Source organism: Mauremys mutica, chromosome 2, assembly GCF_020497125.1.
Source record: "Mauremys mutica isolate MM-2020 ecotype Southern chromosome 2, ASM2049712v1, whole genome shotgun sequence".
NCBI lineage: Eukaryota > Metazoa > Chordata > Testudines > Geoemydidae > Mauremys > Mauremys mutica.
Genome location: NC_059073.1, coordinates 213,633,908 through 213,657,275, shown reverse-complemented (window position 1 = coordinate 213,657,275; position 23,368 = coordinate 213,633,908). Strand labels below are relative to the sequence as shown.

The 23,368-nt window shown below is 40.4% G+C and overlaps 1 protein-coding gene across 3 annotated transcripts in view; it reads right to left on the bottom strand.

Annotated features, from left to right (window-relative positions):
• LARS2 (leucyl-tRNA synthetase 2, mitochondrial) overlaps positions 1-23,368 on the bottom strand; it is a 114,125-nt gene that overhangs the window by 50,885 nt on the left and 39,872 nt on the right. For all 3 annotated transcript variants that reach the window (XM_045002995.1, XM_045002994.1, XM_045002996.1), the window contains exons 6-9: positions 20,634-20,723; positions 16,729-16,872; positions 6,767-6,874; positions 2,976-3,135 (exon numbers count right to left, since the gene is read on the bottom strand). In XM_045002995.1, the coding sequence (XP_044858930.1) occupies positions 2,976-3,135; positions 6,767-6,874; positions 16,729-16,872; positions 20,634-20,723 (502 nt within the window). The remainder of the gene's footprint in view (positions 1-2,975; positions 3,136-6,766; positions 6,875-16,728; positions 16,873-20,633; positions 20,724-23,368) is intronic.

The following is a 23,368-nucleotide window of genomic DNA, read 5'->3' as shown; positions in this document are numbered from 1 at the left end:
CTCACGCTATTAACTAAAAAAAAATTGTGATTAGTTGTATTTATAACAATAGAATACCAATTGAAATTTATTAAATATTTTGGATGTTTTTCTACATTTTCAATATTGATTTCAATTACAACACAGAATACAAAGTGCACAGTGTTCACTTTATATTATTATTTTTGATAATGGGGGAGAGGGATAGCTCAGTGGTTTGAGCATTGGCCTGCTAAACCCAGGCTTGTGAGCTCAATCCTTGAGGGGGCCATTTTGGGATCTGGGGCAAAAAATCTGTCTGGGGATTGGTCCTGCTTGGAGCAGGGGGTTGGACTAGATGACCTACTGAGGTCCCTTCCAACCCTGATATTCTATGAAGTATTGCTATGTGTTTGTTACTGAAATATGTGGTAAGTGGGAAACACCCACAATTAGCTTTTCAGTGACAATAAAGAACAACTGACATGACAGATTTACATCAGGACCAACCAGACATGTGTTGATGACCCATCAATAAGAATCCACTGTCCCAGAGACTCCTCAGAGAGGGCATGTGCCAAATGGGGGTTACCTAGCCCCATGTCACAAAGGCTGGTGCATGTCCACTTTCCTTTGACAAAGTGGTGAACTAATTGATGAGCTTGCGCTGTTCAAGAGGAGGTCTTGAGCTGTATAAAACAGTACATTTCTGGGGTGCAAGTCTGGGGAAATTGGCTGGGGCCTCTCACTGTATAATTCATGAGTGTCTTACAGAGCATTCATGCAACTTAGCTGGGTGTGTCCCTGCATGTTGTTGACTGAGTGAGCACAGCACCTGGAGGGGTTTTGCTGCTTGTCACTAGCACATTGTAAGATACAGCCCAGGGAGGAGAATTAATGGGACACAGTGGTCCCACAGTCCAGATTGTACCCCGAGGGTGCATCACAAGGTGTGTAACTATTTCCATTTTAAAGGTTCTTTTCAATTGCTTATAACTTTCTCAAACTTTCATCATTCTGGTGGGGTAGGGCAGAATGGGGAGGTATTTTCTGGATCTGGTCTCACAGGAGAGTGAATTCCTTTAGGCAACTTGAAGCAACTATTTTTGTGTAGGAAATGTGTAAAAAATACACTTTTGCCATTATAAAAAAATAACACATGAGCTTTACTGCACAGCTTTTGCGCTCCAGTCGTCTGGCATAGGAATATAAAAGTTGGTAAGGATGTAATCCCTAGGATGCAGCTGTGCCTTTCTCTGGGCCAATGAAAATCTGTTTTGATTTAGCTGAGTTATAAGAGCTTAACATGCATTTCTCACAGGCATAGTGGTTTTTAATCATACAATAGCATCCCTCTGATATCCCAGCTCCAGTTTCTCCTGGCTCCCATGGAGGAGGCTCGGGATAACCAATACCTTTCAGCCCCAGTTTCTTCTGATTCCATATGAAAAATATCAAGGTTGTAAAAATGAACTATTCAAGTCAGGAAGTACTTTAACTCTGCTCCCTGCGCATTTACATTATGGCACTGTCTTTAATTACATGTTCACTTATTTTTTTCCCCTGTAGGATTCCTTCCTCATTCCCTGCAGAAGTTGGAGAGTATGAAGTTAATGAGGCAGTGGGCCACACATTGAGCAGCAAAGATAAAAATAATTCTTGAACAGCTACCTCATTCTCTGAGCCAGGTATTCTGTCACTGAATGAGGTGGAAAAAGTAGTATGCAGTTATGATATTAAAGGCACAGAGCAAGATTCTCTGGCCAGCTCTGTCCCTGTGCACAGTGGTGCAAAGGGGATGGAATCAGGCTTATCTTTTCTGTTGGGGATCTCTCTCATGTGGGCAAGTCTCCAACAGCTCTAAACCTGGCATAGCCAGTTCCTATATCACCCTCACTACAGCACTCAGTGCAGCGAGCATGTCACAGGTGGGGAAGAGTAGCTGAAATGCACTGTGCTCCAACTACCCACAGCAGGCAGATGGCCCCTTAGGGACTATTGTGAGCTGTGGGAACTTAGAGTAGCCCTAAATCTATGCCCAGGCCAGACATTGGGAAGAGAGTCAAGGAGATACAACTGGTTCTCCCTTATCTGTTCCATTGAGCATGAGAGGAGCAAAGCAGAGGATTTGACCTTATATTATAAACACATGTGCACAAGATAATATTTTTTCAACTTAATAAAAATACAAGTATTAGCAGAATGAAGTAGAAATAAAATACGTATATTTTGTACTTAATCTGCTGTAAGGCATCCTCATTGTGAGTTTCCAAATGTAACAAAATAACAGGCCATACCTCTACTTAGCCCAGGCGAGTGCGGTGTCTGTTAAGAAGTCAGTTACAACGCTCTTACCCTGGAGAACAGTCTGTGCCAGCTCCAGAGTAAGTCAAGGCCAGCCATGGGGCTGCTCTAACTTACTCCACTGGGTCGTTATGCCAGCTGAGGATCAGTGTGACAAAGCATATCTTAGCCATGCTCCCGCCACACTCCCATCTTTTCCCACATGCCCCCTACAGCCCAGGGATGGGGTAGGGCAGAATGGGGAGGTATGTGTGGCTAACTCTGCCAGCTTTATTCCAATGAGGAGGCAACAATCCACCAGGACAATTTTCCACTTGGCAACTACAACCAGAATCTGGACCTTTCTACCATTCATGGTAGAAAGAGCCCAGAACAGAAACAGGAATCTGGCCCACTATTTTCATGCAACCAATTGTATTCTTTAAAGGTTTATCAACTATTATAATACTAAGACTAATATTCCAGATATTGTCATCCCACCGTCCTTGAAGTCAGGGCGAGGTAAAGTGATACTATTTGACATGTACCAGGAGGTCAGACTAGATGATCATAATGGTCCCTTCTGACCTTAAAGTCTATGAGTCTAATCAAAGGAATTGTTTCTCCTCAACAGGAATTTTCATGTTCATGCTTCCCTTTTTTTTTTTTTTTTAACATTAGTCTCTAAAACGATCACAGTTCCAGAATAAAATAAAAACTGACCAAAAACTCACCTTTGCCTGGGATAAACTCACTCTGCAACACTTCCTTCAGACTACTATTTGCATGCAGTAGTCTATGATCAGGTAAAACGTATAAGTGGGAAGCTCCATAAATGGCTTCAGGTGTATAGGTATAGGCAGCTAGCTTCTCTCCTGTTTCTTTGCCATTAACCTGACAAAGAGCAGAAAGTATTCCAGAGCAGTTTTATTGCTAATTTTCTCCATTAAAATGCCATTTTTTATATTTCCTTCTGCTGTGACAATTGGTCTATAACTTTTGCCTGTTTAGGAATATATCATGGAAAGTAGGTCAAATTGTTTTCAATAAAGAATGTTATAAACAGGTGCAAGAGAAACAGACAAACGGACTAAATTAGTCCAAACAGAAAGTCACACACATATTGATATAATCCAAGGACTGTTCAAATTATGTTTGTTAAAAGCATATGACATGGAGCTGGAAGTTAGTGCACCAAAACTGCTGCATCAGATATTAGGCCTAATGGTGTACAAAATCATGTGGGGTTGGGCTATTCCATCAATCACTCCTTGCTAAAAGAAACAGACTTGCGGGGGGGGGGGGGGAATAGAGAAAGAACTGACAATATGAAATAACAGAAATGGTGGCTACTGAAGCAAACTTCATCTTCATGGCTTCCACCCCCACAATCTCTTGGGACCCCAGGCCTTCATTACCCTAATCCTGAGATGTCCTGACCAGACTGGGCTAGAGAAAGGGACCCAGATAACATCGCCACCTCTACTGGCTCCAGCTGACTCCCAAACACCACTTGGAATGAAAGGGATTGGACTTTAACAGTAGTAGCAGCAGAAGCAACAACTCCAGCCCATCACAACTAACTTCTCTTTTACCCAAAAGGATAGTTATTAACACCATCTAGGACATTGTCAAACAAGGGTTTTTTTCCGTCTAAAAACTCTCTCTAGCTAAAGGAAATAAGGGATATTGTTAAAATGAAAGCCTTACATAATACTTCAGATTTCAAATGCTTTAGCTATTTTTCCTTCTTTTCTGTATCTTTAATAAAATGTTACAAGGATTTTTAATGGTTGCTGTGGTACTAAGTTGGCTGAGGTCTCCGTGTACCAAACCCAGGACCTTGTTTAACACTGTTTATTGTTGGACAGGGACTGAACACCTTTGGCCTATATAGTCTATCTAACTTAATACAATACCACACCTTCCTTTCTATTCACATTAAAGGCCCAATTAATCCATCAGATACACAAGGATAACTCCCAATATCACAGCCAGCTGTGTATTTGAGGGCAGCCTTAGAAGTTAACTCTCCAGAGCTCTAATCCTGACTAAGACACCATCTCTCTCTGTGGCTCTGGAAAAGAGAATCTTCTTGCCTCTGTTTCCCCATCTATAAAATAGAGATAATCATACTTAAGAACCTCTTTGGGTATTTAGCCTTATCCAATGCCTACACAAGTCAATGGGAGCCTTTCCATTCACTTCAATAAGCGCTGTATCAGACCCATTGGTTGAATATCACAGTTAATGTTTGCAAATCACTTTGATGTATTATAAGTAAATGACTAAATGACTTTATGCACAGTAAGCATTATTCAGGGACTGGTGTATTCTGTGGCTACAAAATTTACCATGAAAATCTATCCCTTGCCACAGATCTGTGATCTAGAAGCTAAACTTTCATTTAAAAAAAATTATGGCTATGGCCCTAGTGGTAGTGAAAATAATCTTCTTTTTCGGAGTCTGCAGGCATCCGGCGACAATAGTTCTGACAGAAATTGTCCCATTATTCATCTAAATGAGGTGCTGAATCTGAAATCTAAACAGAACTTTAAACTGTTTCCATCTCCAGCCTCCCCACTGACATTTCTACAGTGAAGTTAAATGCTGCAGATTTTTGTACTTACAACACATAATGAAAACTGGAAAAGATGGCACAATATGAAATAAATTAAGTGTAATATATGACTAACACTGGGGACACTGTACACTGATATTTATTTTAATATTTTATTAATTAAAAATCTATTTTTTAAAATTTAAATTAAGCTACTGCAGAATTGCTACAGAATTTTGGTTCAGTTAAATGCTTTAGCACATGGAGCCCTCAGAGGAAATTTTCAAGTGCACATCTAGGCATATATTTACTGAAGCCTCTAACTAAGGTGGCCTGTTTTTCAGATGTGCAGAGCCCCTTTATGGTATTTCAATTTGGGCTCCCAGAAATTAAAACACCTAAAGTCATTAGTCATTTACGAAATGTTAGGCCAAAGCAATTAGGCACCTAACTCTCACTGAAAGTGATTGGGAGCTAGGTGCCTAACACCATTTGTACCTTTGAAAATCTCTCACTTGATCATCATCAAGAGTCATTTCACTTTTGCATCTTTCCAAAAGGACGTCAAATATTCTCTTTGTTCTGTGGACAGAGCACAGGGCAAAGTGTACCTGTACTTTTCTTAAGTTCTCCTTACCTACCTACCTCTTTTATCCAGTACTTTTCTTTAGGTTCCTCCGTATCTAGTTTTCTAGTTTGCATTAAATGTAGTACTTACAATAAATAGTACTATCAATATAAAGAGGCTCAATTTAGCATAGATTTCCCAAGAGGGGAGTTCTTCCATTTCCAGTGGAGGAAAAGAAAAAAAACCCAAACGAATCTCTTACCCCTGTTGCTCTACACTGATATCTACGGGGTTGAGAGGTATATGTGTGCATCCTCAACAATCCTGTTGCTTTAAAAAGTTTCTGTGGTCATGCGGGTTGGCAGGACTCAATATGTTAGGAAGGAAAACAAATATTGAGCAAAGGAAGATTCTGTACCCAAAGCATTTAACCAAAAATAGTTTTAAAGACTCAACTGCAAAATACTACTGGCTTTTCTTTAGTCCTACTAAGAATTAATAATAGTTTCATGTGATTTTTGTCCCAAGAGCTAATAACCACACTAGCAAAAATACTTATACTTGATGCAGCTGGTTTTTCTTGGGAATGGTTGGAGATGAAAGAACTACTAAGTCAGATCTGTATAACTTCTCAGCACTCGTCTGTGGACTTTGTGGACCCTAGGGGACACAGACAGAACTGAACAGCTACAGGGTTCCAAACTGCTGAACTCACACAACAAATTTTGGAGGAGGATTTCAGTTTCTTGCTTTTTATACTAATGAGAAGCTACTAAAATTTTACTACCTTTCTCCCATGAATAAATTCCAGTACAATGAAGAACTGGAGCTTTTAAATGTGACGCATGAAGCTGATATGATCATTATGAGAACACTCAGAAACACAGCTCAACATACCTGTCCTCTTTGTTTTATCTTAACCCTACAGATCTGTTTTTCACTCCATCCAGTGATTAAATGTAGTCTCATAACGTTAGCTTCCCACTAAACCTGATATATTTAAGTAATCTCACATCTTAATTTGCTTTGGGTTAGAATTGTGAATTCTGATCAGCCACAGATTTGGGTTATTAAGTAAAAGTTCACTTACAAAAATACTAAGGTCTGCCACAATCTTTCTGCAGGAAATCTTCAATGAACTTTGAACGTTATAGTGCAATAACAATAAAAATAATGCTAAATGTTACATTTAATAAACATATATATATACACACACATATATACATATACACACACACACATACATATATACATATATATATATATTTGTAAAACAATATGTAATAGTATCCTTAACTTTCAAAAGTCTTCTAGATATTAAGAGAAATCCCATTATGCATTTCAGTCATTTTGCATAATCCACACAAAGAAAGGGGATGGTCAAATTTCTGACTCACCTTTAACACGAAGTCAAGATAACATCCAACACAATCACCTATCCAGTTTGCTTGCATTTCCTTTATACCATACCACTCAGGGAGATCATACAAAGAATCACGCATGGCCTGGGCACAATATAAAGGAAGTGTCAGCAACTCTAACGTATATATAAAACTACATACATTAACACTTTCAAATTTAGTTACATAAAGGGGCAAAGCAGTAGAGCTGCAGGAGTAAAAACATGAACAAGGTGGTGTTCTACTATAGCTCCCCCAATTTCATAACTTTCAAGAACTAGTGGAACATGGCAAAGGCCAGAAATGTGGTGCATCCTATTGTTTGAGACAAAGCTTCCTCATGGGCACAGTCTTAAACAGTGAAAACAGAAAGACTAGGAAGAAAAAGTAAACAAGGAAAGATATCATTTTAAATCTGTGTTAATTGTAGTCCTGATCCTGAAAAACGTGCATGTGATTGGCCCTGTTGAGCACAACAGGGATTGTTTATATGCATATGTGTTTGCAGGAGTGAATGCTATTTTTGGACTAGTTCTCTGGCCAATAGCCTGGAAACTGTATACAGATAGGTCACATTTATTTATCCTAAATTTTTCAAACTCAACTAATTGTCATACTATAACAATGAGACTGATGCTGTCCATCAGTTTTACATACCTTATGAGATTTTTATAATTTTATTTATATTTTACCTAGCACAACAGGCCCAATTCTGAATGGGACCTCTGTGGCTATTGCAATACAAATAATATTAATTGACAATAATGGTGTATATTAAATGTAAAATGTTATGTTAATACAATATTATGGATAAGATTCTACCCACACAACAAAGAAGAAATTCACAGCGATGGTTCCCACATTATCCATTATTTTCTTCCCATCTATAATGTAGCAGTTTGCATTACTGTAACTTGTATGCAGTTTGTGTACATTTATATAGAGAGTTATAGACATATTGCTTTCTTAGTGTGTGCGCTCAGGCACACAAACAGCATGGAGCATTATGATTGCTGTTGGAAGCATTGCTTTAAATCCGCTCACCTTGTCTACACAATTTGAAAAGTTGTTGTTTTTTTAATTAAAGAAACACAAAGAATTTAAACAAAGAATTTTAGGGGCGGGGAGTTTAATGGAAACTCCATCTCAATCTATACTTCATAAGATTTGACATTTTTGCTAGGAATATTCCAGCACTGTCCAAAACTTTTACCTTTTACCTTGGCAGAAATACAGCTGGAGGCATGAGTCAGACAGAAAGATAGTTGATACAATGTTCAGTAGTTAATTTCTAAGCAGAGGAAATCAATATGCTGTATCACTTGTCCTTAAGTTGCACAGCTCCAACATGAAACATGAAAGCCTTTTATTATTTTGTTAATTTACAATTGCCAGGGAGCATGGATCATTCATACTATATGTCACTAATTAGGCTCCTCTTCATAGAATATAATTACTGAACACACAATTTGCTCTTTTCAATTATTATAGTTTAATTATACTAAAAATATACAAAATTATATATTTAAAACACGTTACAAATGCTAGTTGCTGGCTACTGATGTTTTTACTATGATTCACTCTATGATTCACAATATAATACATTTTGTCATCCACACCCCATAGCTACATACTGTTTTGGATTATTATTCCTTATTAGATTAACGCCTCCTGATGAGTTGTCATTTTGGTCTGTGTACTCCCAACCACTGGAGCCAGCAATATGGAGGTATCGCCATTTCAGAAACGTCTCTTGCTTGGGCTTTTGCTCCTGTTTCAGAATGTGGGAAGCGCTTCCAAGTGATGCTGCTGGTCAGTTTGGCAGCGTTTTCTGACCCACCAAAGGCACCTGACAGAACTAATGATGCAGCAGCAGCAGGAGGAGGAGGATAATGACAGACATGGCAGACTTGAAGTGGGTGATGCTGCTCATGACACTCAGTATAGCCACTGATGCCCCCCTACATAGACCACTACACTGCAAAGCATTAGGGCTCAAACCCTGGGTCCCGCATTGACTTGAGGGCTTGGACCCTCCACTCTTGCAAGGTCCTAGGGCCCTGAGTCTGAGCCAGAGTCTGAGATATTTGTGTGTAGACCGAAGGGGGATTAGGGCTTGAGCATAAATCTGAGCTCTGGTTTGCACTGCAGTATAGACATACCCTCTCACTCAACCTAGATTAATTTGAGTTTAAACAACTAGAGTTAACTCTGCAGTGAATACATAGCCTTATACACTTTGTAAGCACAGAAACTTCTTCACGTAAGTGTGGGCCTGCACAGTACACAGTGAAAAGACAAAATAAATGCCCTCAACATTTCTGAACAGATAATCCCCAATCCCAGTTCTTTGCACTTAAGGCATTGCTCTAATAACTTGAGAGGCCTATACTGGGAAATTTAGTAAAAACCAATAATAGTTAAAACATTTTAAACAGTATTACAAAGGGGAAAATGTGCATTGGAGATATATTACTAACATGTTAATAAATGTTACTCGATACTTAATAGATAACCGTACAACAATCTCAAACTGGATACTCATCAGTTCTCACTCATTTAATATGCTCACTTTTTAAAAATCATTTGAGTAAATGAAGACATTTTTGTAAAATGTTCAAAGAAAAACGTTTTCTGAAATTTTCATCACCGAATAAAATTAAGATGGACCGGACGCTGAAAAAAGTGTCAGTAACAAGTGTAATACTAGTTTTTTCACTCTCCTGATTAAGTAAATGGGAGTGCTCAGCACCACTGAAAATCAAGACACTTATTTGGGTGCCTGAAATACGGATTTAGGAGTCTAACTACAGGCGCCCAAGTCTGAAAATTCTGGTCCCTCACTTTGTTTTCAAACAGAGAAGATACAATTTGGAACCATAGAGAAAATATAAATAAATGTGGCCAAAAGCTAGTTCTGTAATTAGATTAGACACCAGAAATAGCAGGGAAAAAAAAGGCATCCACTGGCAGAGCAAAGTCTGAAACAAAGAACTGAATAAAATCAAATGCGATAAAGTGACAAAGAGAATGGACGCAAGGAGAAAGGTTAAGTGACCTAAGACAAATAAGGGAGGAACAAAAGTTTACACTGTGCTCAGGCAATACACACACTAAAAAAAAGAACAAAGAAATACAAATCAAAAGTCAGGCCATGCCTACACTAGAAATGCTGCCGGTGCTCCAGGCAGTGACATAAGGGGGCAGGGAACAGGGGGGGTTGGATAAAGGGCAGGGGAGTTTGGGGTCACAGGCGCCAACTTCCCCTGGTGCTGGTGGGTGCTCGATCCCCTCCCCTCCTCCACTCCACCCCTGCCCCGCCCCCATTCCAACTCCTTCCCCAAAGTCCCCACCCCAACTCCGCCCCCTCCCTGCCTCATTGGACTCTCTCCCCAAATCCTCACCCCGGCCCCGACTCTTCCCCATCTCCTCTCCTGAGCGCGCCACGAACACGCTCCTCCCCACTCCCTCCCAGAGCTTGTTACACTGCGAAATAGCTGTTTTGTGGTGGCAAGCGCTGGGAGGAGAAGCAGGGACGGGTGCGCTCAGGGGAGGAGGCAGAGGTAGAGGTAAGCTGGGGCGGGGAGCTTGGCTGCCGGTGGGTGCAGAGCATCCACCAATTTTTCCCCGTGGGTGCTCCAGCCCCGGAGCACTCACAGAGTCAGCGCCTATGTTCGGGGTGGTGGTTGGGGGCAGGAGTGTGGATAGGGGTCGGGGCAGCCAGAGGGTGGGGAATAGGGGGGTTGAATGGGGGCAGGGGTCCCCAGGGGGCAGTCAGGAAGGAGGGAGGGTTGGATGGGGCAGGGGTCTGGGGGCAGTCAGGAATGAGAGGAGGGGTTGGATGGGGCGACGAGGGCAATCAGGGGCGAGGGGTCCGGGGGGAGTCAGGGGGACAGGGAGGGAGGGATAGATGGGGTGGGAGTCGTGGGGGGCCATCAGGGGGCGAGAAGCAGGGCGGATCGGATAGGGGGCGGGGGCCGGGCCACGCCTGGCTGTTTGGGGAGGCACAGCCTCCCCAACCGGTCCTCCATACAATTTTGGAAACTCGATGTGGCCCTCAGGGCAAAAAGTTTGCCCACCCCTGTCTAGATGGAACTCTCCTCCCTTTGGTTGGCCTAGAAGGAAGGAAATTTACAATACAGATAGAATCATAGAATATCAGGGTTGGAAGGGACCTCAGGAGGTCATCTAGTCCAACCCCCTGCTCAAAGCAGGACCAATCCCCAGATAGATTTTTGCCCCAAATTGCCCCCTCAAGGATTGAACTCACAACGCTAGGTTTAGCAGGCCAATGCTCAAACCACTGAGCTATTCCTCCCGGCAATGATCACGTCCCTTGATCTGCTGGCAATGCTCCTACTTATACAGCCCAAAATGCTGTTAGCCTTCTTGGCAACAGGGGCACACTGTTGACTCATTTCCAGCTTCTCGTTCACTGTAACCCCTAGGTCCTTTTCTGCAGAACTGCTGCCTAGCCACTCGGTCCCTAGTGTGTAGCAGTGCATGGGATTCTTCCATCCTAAGTGCAGGACTCTGCACTTGTCCTTGTTGAACCTCATCAGATTTATTTTGGCCCAATCCTCTAATATGTCTAGGTCCCCCTGTATCGTATCCCTACCTCCAGTGTATCTATCACTTCTCACAGTTTAGTGTCATCTGCAAACTTGCTGAGGGGGCAATCCACGCCATCCTCCAGATCATTAATTTAGACACTGGACAAAACCAGCCCCACTAGCAAAACTGTTGCCAGAGAGACAGTCATTAAAATGTAGCCAAAGTCAGGGTAATCTCTCTCCTTTAGGGGTTTGTGATCTCCCAGCCAGGAGAGATACTCTTGCAAAGCAGGCCGCTGCTCCCAGGGACACTCGGTAGGCGGTAGAGGAGGCTTCAAAGTCTTGTTTGAGAATGGCCTCCATCTTCCTATCTGTGAAGTCCGGAGATAGAACTCCCCTTCTGAGTAGCTAACCGTATCCCTAGGGAGGGATGCTGCAGCAGCATCAGCCGTTGGTATCTCAGCAATGGAGCCTTTGGGTCTGGAATGTTATGGAGCCTGACATCGCTCTTGTTAACATGCTGGCCCTTACCTGGCTTACCCTACTCACTCCCTGGAAGGAGGAATGAAGGGGTATCACTGCCACTGGGGAGGGTTTTGAGGGAAGAAATTGACTGCGAGGCTCACTCTTAGGAGCCTACTGAGGTTGTGTTTGAATCGTGCAGATAACCTTGCTGTACATGGCTTGACATTTCTCCAGGGGAAAAAGTCTTTGCTAACCTTTTCCCCTGGCCTGTTTGGCATCAGAGCCAGACAGCTCGCCTTCCGCAGGGGAGGAGTTGGAGGACTCAGACCTCCTGGATTTTGTGTGCCTTTTCTTTCCCCTTTCAGATTTTTAAAATTTTTTTTTTTTAAACTTTGGGAGTATAGAAACTCTACTGCACCACAAGAAAAATAATTCCCTAACACCAGGAAGGAGGAGTACAGTAAATGAGATGTGAGTAAAATGGAAGGTAAATGAGATCAAAAAGTTAGAATAGTGCAAGTCCAAGGAAGGTTATGGAAATCAGAAGGGCAGATTTAAAGACAGTGAGAATATGATCAACTTGAGATGGCCCCACTTTCAAGTAAGAGCGTAGCACCATTCTGTGACTTTCTGAAGGTAAAAAAGTACCAATTTTAAGCATATCTAAAAGAAGGAATTGTAATAATTGTCAGCGGAAATGCAGGGCATGAATAACAATCTTCAACAAAATCAAAGTCAAAGTAAAGCCAGGTCAAATTTTGGTAGTCTAGCCAAGAATTATACGGTAATAGAGCCTATACATAGTGATCTAGTCAAATAAATTCAGGGTATAGAGGACTTAAAACTAAGGTTTTCCCAATAGCTTCCCAGCTTTTTATTTCCAGCTGACACTTATGAAATTGGCTGATTGAACTGCTCCACTAATATAAGAGAGGATAACACAAAGAAGTGGGCAAATGATTTTACTTCAAAAGTATTCAATTTATTAATAAACAAAAATGTCTTACACTTAAACACAAAATAGTGGGGGAAAGTGCTGGGTTTGAAATCACATGAGCAGAAAGCCATGGGTATACTCAAGATCTGTTAAATTTAAGCTGGCAAATTTAAGTTCCTACCTATATTTACCCATACTCCCAATAGAGTAACTAAATATAATCCAAGTATTATGATGCTACAGAAAGACATTTGCTAAAATTTAACATATAACAATATAGTGGCAAACAAAGATAATATTACAAATATCTCATCTATTTAGTGCTCTACTGAAGTATTTCCAACTCATGTATTTTTTTTTCTTACAGAACTGGATTTTTAATCCACTCCTCCCCCCCCCCCGCCCCAATCTCTTATTATTTTATTCCTCTACCTTCAATTGCCTCTTTCTACTCTACAAGAGGTCACATTTAAATCTTATTTCCCAAGTGTGAAGTATCCTGAAAATATATATATACACACAAGGAGCAATAACATTGGTACTGTAAAAAAAACAGGAGTACTTGTGGCACCTTAAAGACTAACAAATTTATTTAAGCATGAGCTTTCGTGAGCTTCAAACTCCCACTAGCAAGGGCCTCAATTCTCAGCAGTTTTTGCCTCTTTCTATATTCTGTAACTCATTGTCAATAAACACTGCTGCCTAACCAAATACAACTGAGATAAATAACTGAGTTACAAAAGACAGGATAATTGAGTTCCTAAAATATCCAGCTTTCTCTCTGTTTATGTCACTGAAGCGAATTTTTCCCCATGTTCTTTAGTCACAAACATACTAAAATGTACCACTTGGAGAAAACTGAAAAACAGTCATATTCATTCCGCTAATCTGACTCCAAGCACTGCAATAGATTAGTTGTTTCTATTTAAAAAAATTAACCCTAAAGTCCATTGCTTTAGTTACTATTGTATAATAGGAATTTAGATCTATAGTATTGTAGCATTTAATGCTATACTTTATTTATATTAAGCCTGAAAGTACAGCCTGGCCTGGATGCCTACAAGTAATTCCTGTGTTGCCATGTGGGGGATATGGGTTCACTCCTTGCATTAACAAGTGCCAAGAGAGCTGTGGAGACAGTGCTCTGGGCCCCTGTGCAGGAGATAGTGCTTTACATGACTCAAGAGTAAGGGCTCCAAAGGGATTTGTATCAGCCCCATTCAGCCAGGGGGATGGTAAGTCTGACATAGAACCTTGAGTGCGGGAAGCATAAAATCCCAGAGTCTGAAAAATTAAAGATTAAAAGGCAACATTTTTATTCTCCTCACGACTAAGCCTTTACCTTACATTATGCACTTTAACTGAGATACTGTCAAGATCCCTTCTCCGCTAAAAGGCAGTATTTGGTTTTATTTTATTGTGGAGTAAGGAGGCAGCCATTCTGCGCAGTACCACAGAAATAAAACAAGAAAAATATTCAAGAAACATGAAATCAGGACACACAAGACTAGTTATATTTGGACCTATATTTTCATTCTTGATGTCACCCCTTCTGCTGACAAATAAATTACTGCAATACTTTTCTATGGCATAACAAACCATTAATACAAGTTAATCAGAATTTGCTTTTAATCTGAGCATTCTCTCCCTGCAAGGATTTTATTAATTCTACTTGTGCTCATCACACACAAATTTCACTTTTTTCAGCATGAAATGCTGTTCTAAATACTGGCAGACAAAATCATACAATAGGAAATAAGCATTCAGTTTTTTAAAAAAAATCTGTGATATTTTTAAAGATTTATTTTGTCCTTGGTATTAACAGCACAATCACAGGTTTACCATGGAGCACAGATTTCTAATTCTAAAGGCAAATCAATCTGGGATTTAATAACATTGAAATATTTCCTTCTGTTGCCTCATTCAAATTAGACAGTTCCTCAGTTGTCTTTTTCTTCATATCTGAGGTTTAATTTATGCACTTTAACAAACCATATGCATCCATGAATACATTCACAGTGACACCCACTTAGCTCTCTACCTCAAAAAGTGACAAATGGAGGGACATCAGTGGAACTCCCATGATTCCACAGTTTGTGGATGTTGGAAGGGCTGAATGCCTAACCCCTGTTTAGAAGATACAAACTGCTGTGTGCTGGAATCCTTCTTTGAGGGGTTTTCCTACAGTGCTGAGAAAGTGACTGTTAGGTGTAAGGGCAAGTCAAGGGAAAAGCTGCAACCGAGCTGGTAGGTCCCTTCACTGACCATTTCTCTATCCATGGGTTGGGTAGGAAGCTATGCCTAAAACTTCATAATGTACTATCCAGCTACTAAACCTGTGTACCACGGGAAGGATGTGCCTCTAAATATCTGTTTAAAAAACATGCACTCAGAGAGAGCAATTCTCAGAGTTGGTTATAAACTAACTACGGCAGGATTTTGTGGTTCCTGCCAATTTCCACATTTTTAAAATGAAGTATAAATATACCACCCTAGAGTTGGACAAAAAACAGGGATATGAATTCATGAAAAAAAAATTAAATTTCAAAGTTTTCTGTTTTGCAACGTTTGAAATTTATCTATTTTCTGCTCTTTAGTGATGAGTTTTTAAAACCAAATATCAAAATGTTATTGAAATTTTCATAGCACCCCTTCAGGAGAGGGTAGGGCTAACAAAGGCCATTCTTACATAACATTATTTGAAGACTTAGCTGGCTGTGCATAAAAAATAACTGTACCATTTTACACTTGTATACAGAAATAACTAACAGATAGCTCTTTCAATGAATCTGCATACAGTCCTAGCTGAGTAACCATAGTAACTAAATATTTCAGAATAAGATTCTAAAATGCACAGATAACAGTTTGAATAATAATACCATCAGTTAAGCCCATTATACCTTTACCAGAGAAATTTATCAAAACAAAAAAGCTAATTAAAATTTACTTTAAAAAAAAACAACCTATATGTTATTTGACAGTATCTTAAGTTTACCGACAGTTTTGAAAAATGAGACAATACGGTCATGATTACTTTAAATAGTATCTGCATAGTCAACAAATAAGGGTTCCTGCTACAAATTTAAAGCATTGTCACTCTTTCTACCCTTTAAAATGTGTCATCATTGGTGAAGTGCCATATGAGCAAACAGCATTTTTGTTCAATTTTTGTTTTCTTTATTTTAAGAAATGAATTAATACAGGTGCAGTAACAATAACCAATTCTAAAAACAAACCAAAAAATCTCTCCTGACATCCTGGAAGCCTAAAAAATGTTATGTGCATAAACAAGGTACACTTGATTAATGCAACAGCCAAGATGACTGCATAACACATTACTGACCCTTTGTGCATGACTTCTATTTGGTGGGTTACTTAAGCACATACTTGGAGGTTAAGCAAAAGTAGTAGCCAGGAGAAAAAAGGGAGAAACATAGTAAGGCAGAGAAGGAAAGTGGATATAAAAGAGGAATGTAGATAAACAGAAAGACGGTCTACCTACAGTATCTGCTTTGGTTGTTAATATTCATGGGTAATGATCAAACATTTTGTAGAAGCTTCAAGGAGGAAAAAGAATTTAAAAAAAATAATTAATGATTATTCAGTCCCTGTTAGCTGAAGATTCACATGACAAGTGAAGGGAGAAGAGACTCTGACAGGGTTACTCAACTCAAATATATTTTAAAACACTGATCCTTACCTATAAAAAGCACGTGTGAAAGGCAAACCTAATCTTCCTGATTGGCCATATATGAGAAAAAAATAAGAACAGGATATAAACAAATAGTACCTATTGGTGAGAACAACCCATTCCCATTTTTGACTTCTCCACTGCTGAATCCTAAACCAGGTATTTAGATCTCTTACTTTAGAGGAGGAGGAGAAAGGCAAATAGGAATAATAATGTGTGCACGCACGCATGCATAACACATTCTCCTGCTAGTCTGATGAAGACTTGAAGAGATATTTTAATGGAGTGATGTCCAAAACCCTCATACTCACACCTTTGCATAAACAGTAGTTTTGATAAACCACTGTCTGAGATACTTCTGTTCCACTTTTGCTCCTGAACGCCATGAACAGCCATTTTCATCCACCTGTTCATTTGCTAGAACAGTCTGATCCACAGGGTCCCAATTAACCATGGCCTAAAAATGTTTCAGAAAACAAAGTACTAGTTTTAGTATGTGTGTCACAAAAAATGGATCTAACTTTTCAGATATTGATAGTACTCAGTACAAAGATAGTTTCCAAGATTCCCGTGATCTCTGCATAAAAATGTCCATTAGAGTCATCTCCATGAATTGAGATTCAACTAGGGATCTATTGGGCACTGTGCTCTTCAGAACTCAAAGCCCAACAATGAAGCCTGCTACCTTTCTACGGAGTTAAGACACGCATACTTGGATTGATTGTACGAACGGGGGGTATACTGACCCAAAGACATTTGTTATCTTCAATAATGAAGTAAAAACACTACTGGCTTTACAGAGCAAGAATATAGTCTGAAGTTAAATAGGCTGGTACTGATCCAAAAGCTCTGGGGGTAAATATGAGGATAATTTATAGCTAAAGAGCTCTAACCTGAGAGGATGAGGAATCACATGTAAAAATGTTCAAGTAATACTGGTCAGCTGTAAAGTTAAACAGAATTAACATTTCCTGCACTGAATTTGACTACTCAATATATGTTATTTTAGATATCACTCTCTCCTATTTATATCAATCCAAGTAAACTAGAAAGTACAAAATGGTATAGTGGAGAAAATATCTGTGTTCAAGTCCAGCCCTAATCACATGTATGCAATTTGTGTTTTGGCCTAAATCACAAATAGTGCATGTTACACACAGCAGAAAAAGACATGCGTAATTTTGAAAGATTAGAACCTCTGCTGTTTATAATAAGAGATTGAAGGAATCTCATGGCATGGTAAATGAAATAGATGCTAACCGGTGTTTATTTAAAAAAACATGAACGGAAATTTAAATATCAAGAAAAGAATAATAGCAACTGTGAAAATCAATCCACCATACAGAGCATCATTTAGTAACTTTGGCTGAGCTATTCAGAGTGACTTACGGTCAAAATGAAAAATAGCTCTGCTCCACAATGTTTTACACAGTAACACATTATCTGAAATAAATTAAATAAACCTATTATGTAGGGGGAAGACTCAAAATCTCAGAATTTAAATAAATAAGGGTTTTCTTTGTCATGTTACTACATTGTGTGTATTTATCATCATTCTCCTTTCAAAATATCCCAATTTCCAAACTTTTTTTTTTCTTCTTCTTAAACACAATGCCTGTGCTTGGGAAGAAGCAAAAACCACTTCACAAATTGTGTGAAGGGAAATACTGTAGTATGTAGCTGCTTGATTCCCTTCCCCTTAGGAATACAATTGTTATTAACAGTGACTTTTATGCATCATCTGATTGCCTGCATTGATTTATACAATATAAATGATAGAATTAATTAAATATAGATATTTTTGATGAAAAATGTAAATTCCTATCTACAAATCAAGCTCACATAAATACAAGTATTCCATGGGAATTCATTCTTAATGTGATTCAGCTACCTTTTATCTCTAACCTACTAATAATGTCAAACTTTTTTGAAATTAAAAAGATACTTAATATCATACCATGCGAGATTAATTTATTACAATCCATTTTCAAAGACAATCAAAATACATATCTTCAATAATGGTACAGCACATTGTAAAAGTGGATCTAAAAACAGTGACCGTTTTATTTATAAAGCACTCCCTAACAAGATGACTAGACCACTGCAAAGTTAAAACAAAACATTGATGAACACAAAACAGACAATATTAAAAAAATAACAACATGCTAAAAAGCCAAAATGAAGCAGTATCATTATGAACTAGTTTTCTTTTGTTAAATAACTACGATCCAAAGCTGGGAAGAAATGGGATGATTTTAGTTTGCTGATATTGAGGAGAAGCATATATGTTGAAATCTTGGATTATGATTAAACTAGCCATGAGACAGTGGTGTTAATTTAGGGTGACCAGACGTCCCGATTTTATCGGGACTGTCCCGATATTTGCTTGTTTGTCCCGCGTCCCGACCAATGTTCGGTCGGGACACTGGACAAACAAACAATTTTGCCCTCCGCTCCCGTGCACAGGCGGAGCCCGGAGGGGCTCTTGCCCCCCGGCCCGACTCCGCCCCTTCCTTCCCCCATTGGATCCCTCACCAAATCCCTGCCCCCAGCCCCGCCCCCTCACTGCCCCATTGGATCCCAAGCCGAACCTGGGGAGGAGACGCCCCTGTGCAGCAGCCTGGGCACACGGGCCATGGCTGGCTGGGGCCGGGAGCGCTGCAGTGCAGCGCGGAGGCTGCTCCAGCCCTGCAGTCCACGGGGCAGCATGGTGGGTCCAGGGGCAGCGCGGAGCAGGCAGGGCCCGGGTGAGCGGCGTGGCCCGGGGGTGTGGGCTGCCCGCCGGAGACATGTGGTGGAGAGGGGCTGCGGGGGCGAGATCTGTCCCAGGCGGGGCGGCTGGCGCGAGGAGCCGGCCAGGGTCCCCCGAACCGATAAACTTCCCCGACGCTGCTGGGGAATCCTGCGCCTCTCCCGCTCGGCTGCGCTCCAGCATCTTGCCCTGCCGGGAAGGAGCTGCTGGAGTGCAGCTGAGCGGGAGAGGCGCGGGGCTCCCCGCCTGCGGTGGGACGAATCTCATGTGCCCGGGGTGGGAGGCTCCGCGGGGAATGCAGTGCGCGCGGCTGGGGCGCTGTGTGCGATCCGGCGGCGCGGCTGGGTCCTGCTAATGCCCCCGGCCCCTGCAAAACTGTTTTTTTTTTTTTTTTTTGCTCTGCCGCCATTTTTTTTGCTCCGCCCCTCCCCCCCCCCGTGTCCCGATATTTCATCCCTGTGATCTGGTCACCCTATGTTAATTAGCACTACTACACAATCCAGAACTTTTCAAATAGACAACTCCATCACAATCAATGAAGAAAATATAGAGCAGTAACACATGTAAGTCAGCAGTTGAAAGTCATAATCAGGGATTTAAAGCTGTGTTTTGTCCCTTCTGTCTCACTACTGCATCCTTTCCACTAGTGTTCAGAACTCATGCAGTCTCTTACTTTAGAGAAGAGACAGGAGTCTGTTGTGATGAATATAAACTGGGTTCTTTACTGAGGCTGAAAGACAGAGACAGACTCTGTTAATTTTCACTGACTCCAGTTCCCAGACTAATTCAACAATGTGTAAACTGGTAATTACTGGCCTGGCATTCACAGTCATGGAATGGAGCTCTACATCCATCTTCACTCAAGGCTACCCTTATAGCCTTAGCAAAGCCACAGTTACTCCTCTAATACTCCATTTATAACTGCAATAAATGATACTTCAGACTGTTTAAGGCATATCTCAAGAGTGCTGGAGGCAGAGATGAAGATGTGCATTAACTGGTGTCAGCACAGATTGAAGAGTCTTATTGCTGATAAGGTCAATCCTGATCCATTTTAAGTCAATGGCATATCTTCCAAGGACTTTGCTAGGAGGAGCATAGCACCCTAAGTAAGCAGGAGTTGTTTTATGACATCAAGAGTCAAGAAATAAACAAATTCAATCTACATCATTCATCTGGCATACCAATATTGCACGTAGGGCCACTGTACACCAGCTTGATAATAAAGATCATTGATTTGCCTTGCCATTATACTTAGCAGTGGAAGATTAACATTAACATTAACCCATTAACATTTTGTTATCTTTTACAGTGATATACAAAAGCACAAACACAGTAATGCAGATATCTGTCCCCTTAATGAATGTGAAATGAAGAGCCTGAAAGATGTTATCTATAGTATGAGTGACTCAGGACATTAAGTTTAAGGTATATACATAATTGTATAGGTCAATGTTTGCACTTACCTCCTTTTGATAGACTAACCCAGCTTCAAATAACTTAATAAAGAGGTACTGTGTCCATTTATAGTATTCTGGCAAACAAGTGGTTATTTCCTGTAAAGAGAAGGAAAAAAACCCATTCTATTATCTTCCTGCTACATCATAACTCAAGTGATTTACTTAATAGACCATATGAATAATTGCAACCTGTAGGGAAAATATGTACTGTATTAAATTAATTTAGAAAATGTGCACCATGATTGAAAAGCACACATATGCAAAGTCAGAGAAATCATGGTTTGTGGGGAAAGGTCCTTCAGTACACTCAAGCCACAGCCAACCCAGGGAGCTGCAACACAGTTTATACAATGCTGCTATTCCAGCCCATAAGGTGGGATGGGAAGGATCTGGTTGATTTTTCTTGAAGAAGTTGGCAGCAAGAGGGGGTAAACCAGTTTCTCAAAGACAAAGGACAAGCCGACACCTCTAGCCAGGTGTCATCAATGTGGATTGCCAATCATCCATCAAATGGCTGTTCTTGGGTGGGCAGGAACAGATCAATCTGAATTTTAACAAACAACAACATGGAACCTCTTTCATCACAAGACTCCATATCTCCATCCTCACAGCAAGAAGGAAATTTATCTAGGGGTAACCCTCAGGAAAATGCATTTCAAAGAGTGACTGGACTATAAAAGTGAGGAGCAAAACCATCTCAGGTTCTCTCTCTCTCTTTCTCCTAAGATGACACAGGAACCAGCCACTGACTTTGGAGGAGTTCCTGTTCTGAGAATTTGGTCAGCAATGGTGCTGGGAACCTGTGGTAAGGATTTTACCTTGAACCAAGTCTAGTTTGTTAAGTTTTAGCTACTAGAAAATGTTTTATATTTATTTCTCTTGTAACCATTTCTGTCTTTAATACATTATACTTGTACTCACTTAATCTCTCACTTTATAGTTAAATAAACTTATTTTATAAATCTAAACTAATGCAGTTTTGTGGTTAAACTGAACTGTTTGGTAACTCCAGTTAGAGTAGCAAACTGTTGCATACTGACCCCCTACAGGGGCAACAGACCTATAATATCTGAACTGTCCAGGAGAGGGCTGGACAGTGCAGAACACACATTTTGGGGAAAATTGGGGATGGGGAGTGTGTTGGGGTCACCCTGTAAGTATTAACCGAGGCTGCTGGAAGCCAGAGGATGGCTTGTATTTGCTAACCAGGACAACAACCAGGCACTCAGGGGATGACCTGCGTGCTATTTGGCCGTTTGTGAGTAGCCCAAGTTGGGAGCTACAACAACAAAGCAATGTGAGACACCCAAGGTTGCATGGCAGGTGGTGGCAACCATTCACTGGTCTGGATTGCACCCTGGAAAGTGACAGGTGGACTTTACTTTTGAAGAGAAGGGTAAAAGTTGAGGGTAGAGGAGAAAGTGGACTGACGGGAACCACGGAAGTGAGGGAAAGAGAACAGGAAAAGGCTGAGAGGTTGTGCATGTTGACAGACTGGAAGAATATGGCGGAGAGGTGGTAAAAGGAGATGAGCATGCAACGTTGGTTGAAGGAGATAGGATAGCTGCTGAGGAGATCTCATATTTAGAAATCAAAGATGGAGCAATGCTTAGTGAAGATAAGGTCAAATAAGTGGTCATTTTGGTTAGTGGGCAAAGTGATCTAAGATTGAAAGTTGTGTAAGAAGGTGACAGCAAGGAGAAGTGAGATGAAGGGATCAGATAGGAAATCACAGTGCTGGGGGATTGTGAGGAAAGTGAGATCGAGAGCCACATGTCATAAAAAGATAGGGGAGGGGCAGGAGTTAAGAGGAGGATAGATGACTATATCATGGACAGCATTTTTTTCACCTAAGACAATTTTCAGAAACTTTTTGCACTCCACTGAATAAAAACAGTCTACTTTTAATTAGCCACAAATTTGCCTCATTCATGGATTAGTGCCTTTGAAACATTGGAAGAAATATGGTTTAAAATTAACAGAAATGTTAGGAAAAGCACACTGTACTTTTAATATATGTTATACAAACACGTACCTTGATAGGTGTGCAACTCAGACTTCAATGTTTGTGCTATGAAGCAAGACTAATAGAGCTATAAATCTTTCTCCTGCTGGAATACGGTGTTGGAAAATAAAAGTTTAAAATGTAAACTTAAACATATCTATGCAAGAACTCTTTAGTCAGTAGAACCAAACGCTTTATAGTGTCCAATATTTTGTAAAACACTAGTTCTAAAAAAATTTCAAAGACAAAAAACGCGTTTCAGTAACATGGACTAAAAGCCCAAATTGTTGTTGGAAAAAGATTTGCTGTGCATGCAAATCCCAGTTTTCGGTGCAATGGATTATGGGTGCAGTGGATACCAGCACATTTTCATGGGCATGGCCAGTTTTTCAAGTTTGGACCAAAATGAAAATAGCAAAAGAACTCTGTCAAACTCTGAATCAGGGTCAGAAAAGTGTAACTATATACAAATGACATCTTCTTGCTCAACAGATCCGCTGCCTGGGTGCTTTTAGATTCATAGGTGCTTGCTTAAGGGACACAAATACATTTCTACTACTTTTCTTTCTGTTAGCCTTGCAAAAACAGCACAACAATGGAAGTGTGAGCTGGATTCTATTCAGCCTCTCATAGTGGTCACTAAGCCAAAAAGAACATATTTTGACTTATCAGATTCCAAGGTTGGCAATTAGAAAAACACTAGCAACTTTTCACTTCTAAACTGAGCAAATGTGAT